The following is a 17,221-nucleotide window of genomic DNA, read 5'->3' as shown; positions in this document are numbered from 1 at the left end:
GAGTTGAAAAAAAAAGTTGTCCAATTTTGCTCAAAATCGCTTGGTATGTTCTTCATTGAAAATAATTAGACCCGTATTTTTTTTATTTTTTTATTAGGGTGACCATGTTCGATATAGGGTTACCAGAAAAATCACTATTTTTCGAAATTTTTATTTTAAAAATCATAACTTTTGAACCACTGGATCGATTTGCAATATTTTTATGGATAGAAAGCTTATTACTTCTAGTTCTTACTAAAAGTTTTGGTTTGGTGTATTGGTGTACTCAAATTTGCTAAAATGGTCAAAATATTCGTTTTTAAGATTTTTAAATGTTGGACCACAACGACTATATATTTTATATTTTTTATGAAAATTCAAATATTTTTACATAACATATCAAAAAATTAGAAATGTTCATCGAGCCGTTTTTGAGTTACATTTTTTTGAAAATTTCAAGTTTTCTGCCCATACACACATGGAATGAACGTTATTCTCCACTATTTCAAATAGCTCAAATTAAATCAAACGTATGAAAATGTTATTCAAGAGTGTTTGTTTGGTCTCGTTTATTAGAAGAATTTACGAATCGCAATAGTTGAAAATAATTCAATCGGAATAGTCTGGTGTTGTTATTGATTACTTCATTCTCCAAAATCGGCAAAAGCAATATGTCGTTTTTCAAAAGGTTGGTTTTCAGCAATCCATACAATAGGTTACCTGCTTTGTTTATATGTTTTCAATATTTTGATGCAGGTAATTCATTGTATTTTCTTTTGATTATATTCATCTGTCTCCTTTTCCTTGTTCACTCTACCTAAATGATACCCAAAGGGACTATTTAAAGTGGTCTATAAGATAAAGTATATGTCAGTCAAGAAAATCAGTGAAATTGTCCAGTTGCCTTACTGAAGAAACGTTTAATACAATGAAGCACGAATGCTCAAATTGCCATGTTTGGAGTAATTGTTACAGGAAACTTACTCCTAAACTGTATGATTATGCAGCGGAAAGGAGAATAAAATTGGATAAAAGCTGTTCCTACATTTGTAATACCTGCTATTGCCGACTTTATCGCATTATCAAGAAAGGAAACGAGCCAGCAGCTCCAAGTGCAGTTAATATAGAATGTGAAAATCAAGAACTCACCGTTTCTGAACCATCGAAACTTGATGATCTCGCCGTTGCCGGACCATCAGGCACCAATAATTTCGCCGTGGCGGGACCATCTAGAGTGAACAATTTCGCCGCACCAGCAAACATCAATAATGGTGGTTTCGAAATAATCGATCCCAATGCCGCTGGATCATCGGAAATTGACGCTGTTCCTAGTGTTGGTAAGTAGAATAATCTCTTCTTTTTGTTCATTCAGACATCATGATTTGCTACGTTATACTAGTTGTACTCGATTATTCAGAAAATTGAAAACCCAGATTAATCCACCTAGCGGTGATGGTGCCTTTCTCGACCTTCGTAAAATGTGTGTGCTTGAAAATAGATGAGCTAGTAGCTAGGAGTAAAAAAGACAAATTTCTTTGTCCGTTCTATGAAAATCAGATTATTTATGGCAAAGATATTGTAGATCCAGTTGAAAACCGAAAATCATATTTTGTCCCATTCCCGGATGGCGCAACTACATCGCGAGTGGTGCCCGACTATAGGCCTTTTCATGTGACACTACCGAGCCTGCACTTGTTTACAACCGCTGAACAGGCCTGCAAGTCCGAAGCTGTCACTTTCATAGAAGAACTGTCAATTGACGATGAAATCAGCTGTTTTTAAACGTCTCGTGAAAAGGCCCATGGCACAGTTACGCACTACTCGCGATGCAGTTGCAACATCCGGAAATGCGAGAAAATGCGATTGTCGCGAGACCTCGGTTCGGTTTTCAGCTTGTTCTACAATATGCTAATAAGAATTTCGACATTTTTTTCCTTTTCCAATCTTTTTGACGTACATACACCTGTTTTATTTTACCCAGTCATATATTTTAAGGATATCACTTTTGTTGAACTGAAGCTCCGACTACACAAAAAGAAAACGAAAATGTCATTCCCATCAAGCGAGCGGAGGGCAATAATTTCAAGTTGGCCATAATTTCTAAGTTAATAGTCCAATCTGGCCAATTTTCAATATAAAATAATAGAACAGGATTCCGCGTCTAATGCAATTTGTTGTGAGTAAATCGGTTGAGGGTAAGTCCATTAAAAGTCAGCTAGACTTTTTTACTTTTTAATGGGGCCCTCCTTAGTCGTGCGGTAAGACGCGTGGCTACAAAGCAAGACCATGCTGAGGGTGGCTGGGTTCGATTCCTGGTGCCGGTCTAGGCAATTTTCGGGTTGGAAATTGTCTCGACTTTCCTGGGCATAAAAGTATCATCGTGTTAGCCTCATGATATACGAATGCAAAAATGGTAACTTGGCTTAAAAACTTCGCAGTTAATAACTGTGGAAGTGCTTAATGAACACTAAGCTGCGAGGCGGCTCTGACCCAGTGTGGGGATGTAATGCCAATAAGAAGACTTTTTTACTCGCTTTTTTATAACACATAGTATATTTTGGCCATAATTTCTGTGCCCATGTCCGATCTTCCAAATTTTCAATAGAAAACAATACGACAGGATTCCGCGTCGAATGAAACTTGTTGGAATTAAATCGGTTGAGGATAAGTTCTAAAAAAGTGAGCTAAGCTTTTCGCACTTTTGGTGCGCGCACACACACAGAGACATCATCTTAGTTCGTCGAGCTAAGTCGATTGGTATATAACACTATGGGTCTCCAGGCCTTGGTGTTTCGGCCATAACTTCGGATCCCATTGTCCGATCTAGCCAATTTTCAATAGGAAACAATGAGACAGGATTCTGCGTCGAATGCAATTTTTTGCGAGCAAATCGGTTGACGATAAGTGCCCGAAAAATGAGTGACATTTTTTACGCGATTTTTTCGTATGAATTTGTATTTTGGCCATAACTCTCGATCCCATAGTCCGATCTGGCCAATTTCAAATAGGAAACAATGGGACAGGATTCTGCGTCGAATGCAATTTGTTGCGAGCAAATCGGTGGAGGATAAGTGCCCGAAAAATGAGTGACATTTTTTACGCGATTTTTGTGTGTGAATTTGTATTTTGGCCATAACTCTCGATCCCATAGTTCGATCTGGCCAATTTCAAATAGGAAACAATGAGACAGGATTCTGCGTCGAATGCAATTTTTTGCGAGCAAATCGGTTGAAGATAAGTGCCCGAAAAATGAGTGACATTTTTTACGCGATTTTTTCGTATGAATTTGTATTTTGGCCATAACTCTCGATCCCATAGTGCGATCTGGCCAATTTCGAATAGGAAACAATGGGAAAGGATTCTGCGTCGAATGCAACTTGTTGCGAGCAAATCGGTTGAGGATAAGTGCCCGAAAAATGAGTGACATTTTTTACGCGATTTTTTTGTGTGAATTTGTATTTTGGCCATAACTTTCGATCCCATAGTTCGATCTGGCCAATTTCAGATTGGAAACAATGGGACAGGATTCTGCGTCGAATGCAACTTGTTGCGATCAAATCGGTTGAGGATAAGTGCTCGAAAAATGAGTGACATTTTTTACGCGTTTTTTTGTATGAATTTGTATTTTGGCCATAACTTTTGATCCCATAGTTCGATCTGGCCAATTCCAAATGGGAAACAATGAGACAGGATTTTGCGTCGAATGCAATTTTTTGCGAGCAAATCGGTTGAAGATAAGTGCCCGAAAAATGAGTGACATTTTTTACGCGATTTTTTCGTATGAATTTGTATTTTGGCCATAACTCTCGATCCCATAGTGCGATCTGGCCAATTTCAAATAGGAAACAATGGGACAGGATTCTGCGTCGAATGCAATTTGTTGCGAGCAAATCGGTGGAGGATAAGTGCCCGAAAAATGAGTGACATTTTTTAGGCGTTTTTTTTGTATGAATTTGTATTTTGGCCATTACTTTTGATCCCATAGTCCGATCTGGCCAATTTCAAAAAGGAAACAATGAGACAGGATTCTACGTCGAATGCAACTTGTTGCGAGCAAATCGGTGGAGGATAAGTGCCCGAAAATGAGTGACATTTTTTACGCGATTTTTTCATATGAATTTGTATTTTGGCCATAACTTCCGATCCCATAGTGCGATCTGGCCAATTTCAAATAGGAAACAATGGGACAGGATTCTGCGTCGAATGCAACTTGTTGCGAGTAAATCGGTTGAGGATAAGTGCCCGAAAAATGAGTGACATTTTTTGAGTAGTTTTGCGCACACACACACACATACACACACACACACACACACACACACACACACACACACACAGACATCACCTCAATTCGTCGAACTGAGTCGATTGGTATATAACACTATGGGTCTCCGGGCCTTCTATAAAAAGTTTGTTTTTGGAGCGATCATATAGCCTTTACCGTATACTTAGTATACGAGAAAGGCAAAAACATCAGTTCCGTATAATCTTACCTAATCCGAACTAGTAGCTCAATTTGTAGAGCAGTTGCCTATCATGCAACAAAATAGAATAATCGAATACAATATGTATTACATTATATGAAGAAACATGCTCCTAACTAATAGTTATTTTTCCATCTTGTTTTCAGAATCTTTGTTTTCTTTGGAATCAACGAGTGCTGAATCAATTGGTAGCGCTGGTGCCCAGAAACCCGGAGACGGTCAGGAAATTCTTCAACAAATGAAGGCAAAATTTGATGAAATATCTGACAGAAACGATCGATATAGGATTCTAACTTCCCTTCCCAAATCCTGGACTGCATACAAAATGATGCAAGAATTCGGTATTTCGCAACGAACTGCTCAACGTGCAAAGAAATTACAGATTGAAAAAGGTTTTATGAGCACACCGGAGACCAGAGTAAATATGTTGTCTTTGAGCGGTGATACTGTAACTGTAGTTAGGGACTTTTATAATAGTGACGAGATAAGCAGAGCATGTCCTGGGAAAAGGGATTTCGTTATTGAAAATATGGCAGGAGAAAAAGTGCATGTACAGCGCAGGTTACTTTTATGTAACCTTCGTGAAATTTATTCAATTTTCAAAGAGCAATATTTTACTTTTAAAATTGGATTTTCAATGTTTTCCAGCAGCCGCCCAAAAATTGTATTCTAGCTGGTTCAAGTGGAACGCATACTGTCTGCGTATGCATTTATCATCAGAATGTTAAATTAATGTTTAAAACCCTTAAGGACAAGAAACTTATTCATAACCATTTAAAAACGTATCATGACTTGTTTTTTAAAATACTTTGTGAAAATCCTACAGAGAAATGTTGGTTGAAAACCTGTGTTCATTGCCCGGGTACGCAGACACTAGAGAATGACCTGATGAATTCTCTTGAAAATGTCGATTCCTTAGAATTTAAACAATGGAGGCAAACAGATCGTTGTCATTTAAATTCAATGCAACAAGGAAACTACTTAAAACAACTTAAAATTAATTTGGAAGCAACTGATTGCATTATAATTGCTGACTTCTCTGAAAATTACTCTTTTGTTATTCAGGACGCTATACAAGGTTTTCATTGGGCAAACGCTCAATGCACAATCCATCCTTTTGCCATATATTATAAAGATGAAGCACAAAATTTAAAGTTTACAAGCTTCATAGCAATCGCAGAATTTACTAAACATAACCATGTTGCCGTTCGGCTGTTTATAACAAATTGTGTGAATTTCATTAAAAAAAGCTACCTTACCTGATTTTTCAACTTCACTAAATATATAAAAAAACCTACACGCTAAAAAAATATATTCTAGTTTCAGTTCGGTTCACTCAAAATGACCCTTTTGTGGAATAATTCAAAATAGTTAAGTTTACTCAGTCGTGGTTTACGCTACCACTCAAATTCGGCATGAGTGCCTCTGCAACCCTTATGAGCACTCATGATGAATTAGGACGCTAACGGACCATTGTGGTTCCAGTTAAAGCGTAAACCATGGTTGAGTAAACCCTAGCAATGTTGGTCTCTGCTTTTAAACAATGTGAGGGTGATTTATAGTTCTTACATTTAATGGGGTCAGAATTGGACAAGCCTCCCCTACTTTTGATAGGTACATTACTTCACAAATAAAACTAGATTAGTACACATGGTTATCATGAATTTATTAGGAATAAGTTTGATAACTTCAACAGAATGATTTCCGCAGTTATTTTGAAGTGATGGAAAATTATGCTCATTCCATGTGTGTATGTTCAGAAAACTTGAAATTTTCAAAAAAAAAATGTTACACAAAAACGGCTCGATGAATATTTCTAATTTTTTGATATGTTATGTAAAAATATTTGAATTTTCATAAAAAAATATAAAAATATATAGTCGTTGTGGTCCAACATTTAAAAAATCTTAAAAAACGAATATTTTGACCATTTTAGCAAATTTGAGTACGCCAATACACCAAACCAAAAATTTTAGTTAGAACTAGAAGTAATAAGCTTTCTATCCATAAAAAAATATTGCAAATCGATCCAGTGGTTCAAAAGTTATGATTTTTTAAAAATAAAAAATTTCGAAAAATAGCGGTTTTTCTGGTAACCCTATATATTAGGGTGGCTCAAATTAGTATGGGAAAAACTTTTTTCAATTTTTTTGATGGGCCGCCCTCTTATTCGGTTCTATTTGATGCCCTGATGCTCTGGGCAAAATCGGTCAACGTTTAGGCGGTGCTAAACTCGTTGAAAGTTTATATGCAAAAATGTATGCAGAAACATCCAAAAACAGTGAATTAAAGTTGGACGGCACAACTTGTGATGAAGAACTATGATACTCATTCAGATCTTGTAGAAATTAATACAGAATGTTATGCAGAAAACCGCGAGAAGATTAGAGTTTGCCCGGCTAAGTTATTAACATTTCTCTGAAGGGGGGTTTGAGCAAATTTCGTTTCTTTTACCTTTGAAAAGAAATAAATTCACCCTTACAACGCTCCAGTAAAATGCTAATATCTTTGCCTAATAAACTCTAATCTTTTCGCGGTTTTCAGCATAACATTCTGTATTTTATTCTACAAGAACTGAATGAGTATCATGGTTCTTGATCGTAAATTGTGCTATCCAACTGCAAATCACTGTTTTTGGATGTTTCTGCATACATTTTTCTATACAAACTTCCAACAAGTTTAGCACCGCCCAAACGTTGACCGATTTGGCTGAAATCAGGGCATCAGGGCATCAAATAGAACCGAATAAGAGGGCGGCCCATCAACAAAATTATATATAGTGGAACGGTTGTAGCAGCCAGGAAATTTGCAAGTAATTTAGTAATATTAAACATACTAAATTCTGTAAATATTGGAAATAGTTGTGAATTGATCGGTGGCATAAACTACAGATCGCCAATAATTTAGAATAGCATATCCCTTAACATAGGCAAGCGGGTATTTAACCAATTAGCCAAGCTCTCCAAGGTCGAGGCCATTTGTTTTTCGGATAAGGTGGGAGAGGGAAAGCAGCACAACTTTCGTGTCAATTATCCATCGTGCCAATAAGGTCACGATCGTACACGAAGGGAGGCGGGAAATGACGTGTTTCCGGTTGTGTCCGAGCCCACCTTCCTTGATCTGAGGACTCACGGGCTCAATCATTTCGTCCGTGATCATCCAATAAGTTGGAAGTGTCCGCGTTTGTCAGTTATTATTGTGATTGTTTTAAAGTATGTGCTACTGTGACTATTGTTCGTTCTAAATAGCAAGTAGGCAGAAAGTGTGCGTTTAGATTTTATGTGCGACAGTAGGCAGAGTGAACCTATAGCAAAGGTAAAGTTTCGCTCTAAATGTGATAATGTGCTCGTGCTCAAGTGTTTGTTCGGCCAGATTGGCTTGATATTTCCCACCCGCAGCAAACTATCGCACCCAAGCGCGACGCCAAAACCACCCCCCCCCTAACGGACGGAATATTCCTGGCGATCGTCACCTGCCAGAAGCGGACCGATCCGTCGCCATATCGGTCCGAGGGAAGGCCAGGGGACCTCCACGTGGACAAGATCCAACCGCCGGCTAGCAACCGCCATCGCGATCACGTCTCGTCAGCTTCATTAAGAAGCGTCATCGCTGGCGTCAACAAGCCGGGAGCGTCGACCCCACCGGCAGGTCATCGACTGGGTCAGTAAGCCCAAACAAACCCTTTTTGCCTCGTACAACAAAGTTGAACCGAAAGGCTATCATTTCACTCTGAAAACGAACTTTTTACAGGAACATCTGATAGTAAAGTTTCTTATACCATTCGACTCAGTTTGAGGAATCGAGATGATGTGTGTGTGTGTGTGTTTTTTTTTCTTCTTCCTAAACAATGGAGGGGGAATCTGCTCAACAGACATCCTGGGTTGACCAGGAAGTGCGGGGTTAGGGATCACCGAGGGAGGCAGGACTACATTCCCGACCCGCTAAACCGTTTCCATTGCCGCCAAGCCCATAGTCCCTTCAGTACAACCAGAAAGTAATGCTTCAAAGGGGGGCCAGTGCACAACGCACCCTCGAGGTTAACTGCGTGTCCTTGCAGCACCGAACATCGTAACTCGCTTTTCTAGAAGAACACCATGGTATCGTGTCTGTGTGTGTGTATGTTTGTGTGTCTGTATGGTCACTTTTAAAACCTCAAAAACTCACACGATTTTCATGTACTTAGACTCAACTGATTTTATCGCAACAAGTTGCATTCCGCAGAGCCACTCTTCTTATTACATGCTATTTAATTTCATCAAGATTGATTAATGCGTTCGCAGCTGACAAGGAAAATGGTTGAGGCAGTTTTCCATTTTTTCCCATATAATCGGGACTACGAGCATTGAGCAGCTACCATGCTATAATATAAATTACGTTCGCTCGATGGGTTAGAATCCTCGCTACGGCAATTTCGATAACGCTAACGCAACGAGCAAAGCTTTTCAAAGTTTAATGTGGAACGTGTTGAACACGAAAACTAATCGACGAACAACGTACGCGCTTTTAAGTGTAGAGCCGACTCGATGATGTTTATTGCCATTATACTTTATCGGAGCATTCGCATCAACACAGTTGTAAGTTTCATAGTTGGCAACAGAAATTGCACTCGATAACGAAACGATTAACTGCTGGTTCGTACGCTCGTGGCCATGGTGGTGTTTGCGTTTGTTTTGTGTCATACATTGGAAGGGGAAAAAGAGGGGTTTCATTGATGCTTCAACATGTTGTTTGGTTTGGGTGGTGTGTGGTATGATGGGTGGTGTGGAGTTATAGTGAAGTTTGGGGGGTTTCAACACACTTAAATCATTTCACAGATTTCGGTGAATTTTGCTTCAATTCACCGAAATCTCAACAGCAGATTTGTTCGGTAATTATTTAACAAAATTTTCGGCGATTTTTCCTTTGTTCAACTGTCAAAACCACCAAAAATCTGTAAAAATTATTCACCGAACAGTTCTGCTGTTGAGATTTCGGTGAAATTTCACAGAAATCTGCGATTCATTTTAAGTGTGAAGGGCAAATTTGAATATAGTTTTTGTTTTATACATCTCCTTATTTCCATATTATATTATGTAGGTATACGGTTTTGTTTGTCTTCTATTTATAATTAGGAATCGTTCAAAAATGGCATCGGGGCCTTGGCGAAGGGGGGTGGGGTGTCGATCGTCATAACTTGATCGATCGATCGTCATAACTTGATTATAACATAATATATTATGCTTATTTTACAGAAAAACAAAATTGCCAACATTTTTGGTAGATAGAAATTGAAAGAAAAGAAGTTGCCACCTTCAGTATATCTTGATTTAATCGAGAAAGGCATCGTCACCGCTAGGTGGATTAATTTGGGTTTTTTGATTGGAGTGCGGCGTCCGAGGAGGGCGCCGCGGAGGAAAGTTTTTTGTGCCAGTCGTAGACTGAGGAATCGAATGTGCTGCTAAAGCCAAACACATTTCGCGAGTCGCAAAACCCACCGACTATTGCTTGGGTCCGCCATCACGGACCCGTGAAATTCGTGCGTGAGCCCGTTTTGCCACCACCGAAAATTATCGTCGAGTAGCAGGAGCGCAGGCTAGTTAGCAGCTACGCTGCGCAGAAGAATGACGTCACTGTAAACATAAAGCACAGAGCACACAGTCAGAATATAGAGAGAGAGAGCTAGGGAAGAGAAAACGCACACAAAATAGGAGATAGACATGAATGGAACGAACACAAATATTAAACGAACGAAACACAAACCCCGAACCAATATGTGCCCCTGTTAGTATTAAGTTAATAAATATGCTATGTGTTTGCCTCAATAAAATGTTTCTCTGTAGTCCCCCTAGCCATTTGATTGAGTAATTGTGTTTAACGTCACAGCGCGATATTGTTTATTAGTTTTCGAGTCCCGTCCTCCAAATGTTGAGTTTGACTGTGGGTTGTTTATGTTTCTTCCAGCTCATTGATGGTTGTTGGTGAGAGGAGAGAGTCTGCCGATGATGAGAGGCGCACCCCCCCTTAGAGTGTATTAGGTTCTGGTGGGCTCTCACCGACTCTTTGAGTGTATGGTGTAGCTGTACGGTATAGAGGGAAGATAGGGTGTACCCGATTTGGCACTTTTCGTTTTTGCAGGCTGGACCGATCTATAAATCCTTATCGGGAAAATTAAAATGGAATCGCCTTGAGAGAGTCTCATCCGGGCAAAATAAATTGGGCAGTGGTCTCCTTAATGGAGTGGCGCTTAAGCCACGTGCTTTTTGATACGGATCGCTCCGTGCCGGCTACACGGTTCGGCGCTTCATCCCATAGCTCCTATTTCCATCCCATCAAAAACAAAGCAATGAAAAGGAATTTGGTTTGTTTTCATGTTTTTGTGATTTTTTCACCAGTGAGCACGCGTGTTAGCAAAAAGAAGCGACGAGATTGGTGCTGTATTTCTTTGTTCTGCGATGAGATAAAAACGGAACAGTTCCCCTAAGTATGTCCGTGATCTCGGGTTGATCTGATGACAATCTCAAATATTCACCGATGTTAGCATCATAGAAATAAAAATTAGTTACACGGAAACAGTATTTATTATCATTTATTTTAAATAAATGAATACTCTGTATTTACGGCTCAAGTAAACCTATAACACAGACGGTCGAATTCAATCAATTATAAATTACTACTTATTGTACATTTGTTTCAATAATGAACGTGGGTTAGGGCTTAAGTTCGCTTAGTCATGTGCAGGGAATGAAAATGGTAGACCGTGGGTTTATTTAACAAGTCCTTCGCTCTCGCTCTTGCTTTTTGGCTTTGGCGGAGATTTTCCTGCAGGAGAGCCTTTCTTACCATAGAACAAATCGGCAAACAGCCCACTGAAGACCAGGACGGCTCCTAGCCACTGCCGACTAGACAGGCTATTTCCAAAAAGCAAAACCGAGCACAGTACGGTGAAGAACTTCCGCGTTGTGGTAACGACGGAACAGGATAGTGCTCCGAATGATGAGACCATCATGAAGATGAACAGCTGCCCAAGAGCGCCGGCCAGGGCGAGGGTCGCCAGATGACCCAGCATCTGAGGATACTTGGTGGCGAAGGCAACGAACTCGACAGCCTCTCCGGTGATCAACAGTGCAGGGATGACAAACAGTGTGCTCCACCCGTTCATCGCCACCATCATATGCTGAGCAGATGGCGAACTGTGCTGGCGCATACGTTCCTGTCGAGACAAGATAAAGTTGTTATTTTGGTATTTATTAGGATAATGATATTCACCCATATTCTTGTTTACGTCGCATTCGTTCGAAAGTATCGTTCGTCCGTAAACAAGAATAAGGGTGATAGATAGAATAGACAGAGCTCGTAACTTTTTTTTGCTTTTGGAACGAAGGTAAATATATCATACTTCATATTTCGCTTTCCCTTTCTTTCAACTAGAGCACTATGGTCAAGATGCGCCCTAAAAAAGATATTTTAGTAACAAGATAAAGATTGTCACTTCGGTTCCCTTTGTTATGCTGTCCGAAACATGTGTGGTACCTAACTGTCAAATCGTATGTATTTTTCCTTCATTGACATTTAGATCCCATATCCTCGACAGCGACAATGTTTATCTGGTAACTAAAATATCTTTTGCCCTAAAACAAACCTCAAAATCTATCAACGCACAATGATTGGGCTCCATACAAAGAGATGGCCAAAACTACAAAAACATGATTTCGCGATTATATACATTTTTTATTTTATTTTAAAGCTATATTTTTATGGATGCTGATTCAAAACTAATACGAAAACGTTTTTCATTATTCAAAATGGCCCTTGTGGAAATTCTGAAAAAAGTCGTATTTCATAAATGCATAAAAACACAAATCTACATCATTTTATAGGTCCTTTGTTATTAGCTACATTAATACTCTTACTAAAACCATCCCAAGGCAACTTTTACAGTCATTAAATTGCGTTTTTTAGCCACGTGGTTGAAAATTTAGACAAATTTGGCATTTTTAACAGTGGAAAATGTCTTTTATCGCCGCCTGTCCCCGCTACTTTACATATAATACATTTTAGAGCACCATCAAACCTTCCAGATAGCGTCGAGAAATTTACACAAATTTCCACCTTTGCAAGTTGGAACTGTCTGTCTAATTTGTCTAAAATGTCTAATTTGAGGCAATTATATAAAAGAACAGCCAAATAGAACACTGTTAGGTGCAGTGAATCAATTTTTCTTGGATGCGCTTGCGAAACAAGCGACAACAGCGAACAAACGACAAAGCTTTGTTTTTGTCGGAAAGAATAATTTTGTTTTTGTTTTCGAGTTAGAATCTGTAACGGTCATATTAATCGCAGTATAATCAAATGGGGTCTTCAGTATCCTTGCGAGCAAAGTTGGATTGCCAATGGCGAGTTCGATTCTCGGTCCGGTCTAGGATATTTTCGGGTTGGAAACATTCTCGACACCCTGGGCGTATCCATTGTACCTGTCACAAAAGATACATACTCAAGCAATGGCTGGCATAGAAAAGCTTCCAATTAATAACTGAGGAAATGCTTATGGAATACTAATACTAAGTGCACTCTGAAAAAGAAAAAAAACCTCTCTTTAATATGTCCACTAAGTAAGCAAGGATGCTAATATAATTTTCAGAGTTATTAATTGATTTGCTCTATCTTATTTTAAAATTTCATTTAACTACAGGGGATATTTGGCAAAATCAGACACTATTCAACCTCCTAGGAAAAGTCATATTTCATTGTCCAGTTAATTCGCCGATTTTAACAAAATTTTCTAGAGCTTTCAAGTTGTGTGTTCTGATAAATTGAATAAAAACGGTTCAACGAATAAGGGATATTGGACAAAATGAGACACTGAAGGGACGTTGCAAAAAAGGAATAGCCTTTTGATATGCCCACAATAGTCTTCAAGGATCTCAGTACATTTTCCTAAAATAAAAATTGATTTGATGTTATACTTTTGAAAATATTTTTTAATTATAGGGGGCATCAGACAAAAACAGACACTAAACATATTCCCAGTGAATTTTCCGAGGATAACACTATTTCATTGTCCTGAATTCCATAACTGACAGTAACTCATTTGATGATCTGCTCGAATATTATATTTGTATCATCTGAAGCATTTTATAGGGGGTATTAGACAGAAAAAGACACTTATCCGAGTTCAACAATATATGGAAGGCCCATTATGACATTTCCATAACACAGGTTAAGGTTTTCCCTGTCTTTTCGGTTGCTGTGAACATATGTATTAGCAAAATCCTCTATTTGTAGGGGAAATTGGACAAAATAGGACACTTCCAGTATTCTAACGGCAAAGGGGTCGGAACCATCATATTCTTTGGATTTTTGTGATTTTTTAAGGTAATTTCCAGATATGTACATACCGTGGTTGAATTGCGTCCGTTTTTTGGCTCGAATTTGCCCTCTGTGCAATGGCGGGCATAGAAAGCTTTTAATTAATAATTGAGGAAATGCCAATAGTATACTAAGTTGAAAAGCAGGCCAATCGGAGCCATCGATGAAGAAGAAGAAGAATCAAATGCAACTGATCGTGAATAGAATGAAAAAATATCAAACAAGTTTGTCCCAGATGGAAAATGATCGCATATAAGTTCCTTTTTCCTTGCTAATGGAACTCATATACGGTCATTTTCAAGATGGACTAATTCCAAGTAACCAAAAGTTTCTTTAAGAGTACGTTTCTCGCTTAAGCAGCTCAATGAAGCTGATTAAGCGAAAAACGTATTCTTAAAGGAGCTTTTGATTATTTGGGATATGCGATCATAGGCAGTATAGTGGTCTTCACAAGCTTTGTTTGAAACATGCATAAACCGCTTTCACTTGATAGTGTGTAGGAATATGCGATGTAAACAAATATGCCTGGAGAAAAATCGCAAGATAGGCTACTTTGCGAAAACATTTATGATAAAGTGATTAGATTCGCATTTTATGAACCATGTGGATGCAAGAAGGTGATGTGCACCGCGCGTATGAAGATCAACCATCTTTTGTGTTCTGGCTTTTTTTGACAAAATGCTACCAACTTCAACCAATTCTTCCAACTTATTTCTGAGCTATGGTTCAGTCACAATCAAGTTGCTGCAAACAAATTTGCTGAAAATTCCTTATTACCAATTGAAATGTAAGTCACTCACTTGTATGGCACCGATCAGTCCATCCATTATCAAACTCATGATCAACAATAGCTGCCCTAATCCTTCCTGCTCCAGCGGGCTATTGCTTGTTTTGCCTTCCTTGAACATAAACAGCACTACTCCAATTACAATCAGCAGAACGAACATGTACTTCTGCAAAGTGTACGATTTTCTACCGAACACAACTCCCAACAGCATCACAGGGATGGGTTTGGCAGATTTTGCGACTACTTGCATCGGGTAAGCCACCCACCTCAGAGCCATGTTCGAACTAATCATTGCCAGTAGATATGTTAACGAGCTGGACGCATAGTACACCTTTGGTGTAGTGTCATTGTTCTGCGGTTTCGCGATAAGTATTGCTAAAATTTAAGAAAGTTATATATTTACGAGTTTGATAAATCATTAAATATCACAAACCCTTAGCAAAGAACCAGTTACATATGCACTGTACCCCAACCAGTGCTAACGCGTAGGTGAATCGTTCTCCTCGTGTTCCGTCCTCTTGGAGTTCATCGCCGTACTTGCCACGGGTGATTTTCTCCTGGATAATGCCGAAATAGAAATAGCACACGAAGATTCCCACCGCCGCAATTATCGCTGTCTTTTTGTCCCCCGACATCACCTTCTATTAATTTTCTTTAAGCGGAAACACGTCTCCAAAAAATATATAACAAAATCAGTAGTCAGTCTCCAAGAGCACCAAGACAAAACAGCATACTTCGACGAACCGCTTGTTGGAACTAAGGAGATGTAGAAAGTACACGTCAAGCGTTCCATGACAGATATCGGTTGTGTATACGGGTTCAAAGATGGGAACAAAATAAAACAGAAAACAGCTAAATTCGGAGGGGAAACGAGCACGTGTATGAGAGCCAGATGTTTTGCTGTTGATTACAGTAAGCTAGCGCCATTCAGCGTTCGGAGATAGCATTTTTTGATCTACACAAGGGCTGCCCAACGTACGGACAGCGGGCCAGATCCGGCCGTTGGCTCCATTTTTGTGGCTCGTATGGCAAATTTATTTTGATTCAAAATGTTGCTGGCAGAGAGGATTATCGATGCAACAAACTCTCTTGATTCGAGAAAAAACGAATTCTAAAACTCTGTTATGGGCCAGTTTTATTGTGAGTGCATTTTGGGAAAACGGAGAACTTATTAAGGAATGGATATCTGCTGTTGTAAATATCAGACATAGAGCAATGTACCCATAGACAAATTTGTAGAGGGTAAATAGCGCTAGAAGTCCACCATACAACACTTTTTTGAATTCCGCTTCTGGAATGAGTTATTGGCTGAATACTAAATGATAATCAAATGATAAGTTCAATCCCTAGTCCTAAACCAACATTTTCCTGCTCTAAATCATTCCCAACAAACAAATGAATTCATTTTATTGAAGCAGTTGACTATTTGGCTTAATTAGGGTTATTGACGCCTCTAACTATTACAAAATTGAAAACAAAAAAAAAACAAAAATGTTTTGCAGTGTGAACAATGAGATTGATGCTCTCCCATAATTTGCCGAATTTAGTCCAAAATTATATGTCAGATTTTTTTTTAGATTTTTTATTTTGGTTTTCAACTATAGAAGTGAAGAAACAGCCTGTGGTTTCGGAAATCTAATCTTAAGCTAGTCAAACAATTGAAAATGTTGACGTTATTATTATTAGTCAATGAAAAATGTAACCGCGCGAGACCAATACAGCATTTTATGTTCAATAAAGTAAAAATTTAAATGAATTGGAAGCTCTTGGTTTATTTTAGCCCAGTTTCTTTGGATCGGACGCAACTCCGGTAATTTTAGAGCCATTTGCACATAATTGTATTACTAGCATCTTTTTTTAAGATGAGTATTGCCGAGCTGAGTGCGCGAGATTATCTCGCGCATGTCCTGTTCCTTCGACTGTAATTTCGAAACTTCTGTAAATCTCGCAATGAAACTCACGCAGTGTTAATTACACATGCCGATGCCGTTCCATAACAAAATATCATTATAATCAACCGAGAAGGCAAAATGTTATCGGCTTTTGAAAGTGATGAAATTTTATTCCGTACACCCTTTATCAATAATTCTCGCAGAATATTTGAAAAATACGTTACGTAAGAAGGCCGTCTGTTTCAGATAATACTCTCTCGCAATCGATGAAAATACTGATGTGGTAAACATCTGTCTCTATGAGGAGAAGTGATGATCATAATATGTAACCAATGGGTCACAATCTGTATACCTAAAGCCCAAAATAACTATGAACCGTTGATTTTTTTTTTAAATTTCATTTGTATTCCTACTCATGTACGCTACTCTAACACAGGCATATGATGTTGCCGGCTTGTTCATGCGATTCGTTCCTGGTCTCTTACTGGTTCGGATCCCACTCAAGATATGGTTAGACTACCGTGCATGGAAGTGAGAGTTGTGCTTTTGGTTTTCTGATCATTACAGGGCAAATCTTACCTTCATCCATACTAAAAACTGAATTTATAAGTAAGGGAAGATCCATTATTTACGTGACGCAAAAATCAGTTCACGGCGGAGATGAGCAAACGGCTAGAGTCCAAGGAGAATGAGTACCATAAAATCTGGAGCATGTGGAGTATAAAAGGCTTGGGGAC

The 17,221-nt window shown here is 38.7% G+C and overlaps 2 protein-coding genes across 2 annotated transcripts; one reads left to right on the top strand and one right to left on the bottom strand.

Moving 5' to 3' along the window:
- The first annotated feature begins 773 nt into the window (after window positions 1-773).
- LOC134220632 (uncharacterized) lies at window positions 774-5,326 on the top strand. Its single transcript, XM_062699733.1, has 2 exons — window positions 774-1,316; window positions 4,607-5,326. Exons 1-2 carry the CDS (start codon window positions 908-910, stop codon window positions 5,131-5,133), a joined length of 936 nt encoding a protein of 311 aa, XP_062555717.1. The 5' UTR covers window positions 774-907; the 3' UTR covers window positions 5,134-5,326.
- Window positions 5,327-11,014: 5,688 nt separating this feature from the next.
- On the bottom strand, window positions 11,015-15,386 carry LOC134226323 (solute carrier family 35 member B1 homolog). Its single transcript, XM_062707039.1, has 3 exons — window positions 15,026-15,386; window positions 14,606-14,967; window positions 11,015-11,649 (listed from the first exon to the last, which is right to left on the bottom strand). Exons 1-3 carry the CDS (start codon window positions 15,225-15,227, stop codon window positions 11,203-11,205), a joined length of 1,011 nt encoding a protein of 336 aa, XP_062563023.1. The 5' UTR covers window positions 15,228-15,386; the 3' UTR covers window positions 11,015-11,202.
- Window positions 15,387-17,221: the final 1,835 nt, after the last annotated feature.

This window comes from Armigeres subalbatus, chromosome 3 (genome assembly GCF_024139115.2).
Source record: "Armigeres subalbatus isolate Guangzhou_Male chromosome 3, GZ_Asu_2, whole genome shotgun sequence".
Lineage (NCBI taxonomy): Eukaryota > Metazoa > Arthropoda > Insecta > Diptera > Culicidae > Armigeres > Armigeres subalbatus.
The sequence above is the reverse complement of the archived record's forward strand: the minus strand, read 5'-3'. Positions and strand labels throughout refer to the sequence as shown.

What these genes read in the sequence shown, in the direction of transcription:
- LOC134226323 (XM_062707039.1), bottom strand. Translation starts at nt 15,227, where the DNA reads ATGTCGGGGGACAAAAAGACAGCGATAATTGCGGCGGTGGGAATCTTC. An exon ending in TAACTGGTTCTTTGCTAAGG is followed by an intron (nt 14,968 to 15,025) that starts GTTTGTGATATT and finishes CTTAAATTTTAG; the next exon opens with CAATACTTATCGCGAAACCG. An exon ending in GACTGATCGGTGCCATACAA is followed by an intron (nt 11,650 to 14,605) that starts GTGAGTGACTTA and finishes TTGTCTCGACAG; the next exon opens with GAACGTATGCGCCAGCACAG.
- LOC134220632 (XM_062699733.1), top strand. Translation starts at nt 908, where the DNA reads ATGAAGCACGAATGCTCAAATTGCCATGTTTGGAGTAATTGTTACAGG. An exon ending in TGACGCTGTTCCTAGTGTTG is followed by an intron (nt 1,317 to 4,606) that starts GTAAGTAGAATA and finishes TCTTGTTTTCAG; the next exon opens with AATCTTTGTTTTCTTTGGAA.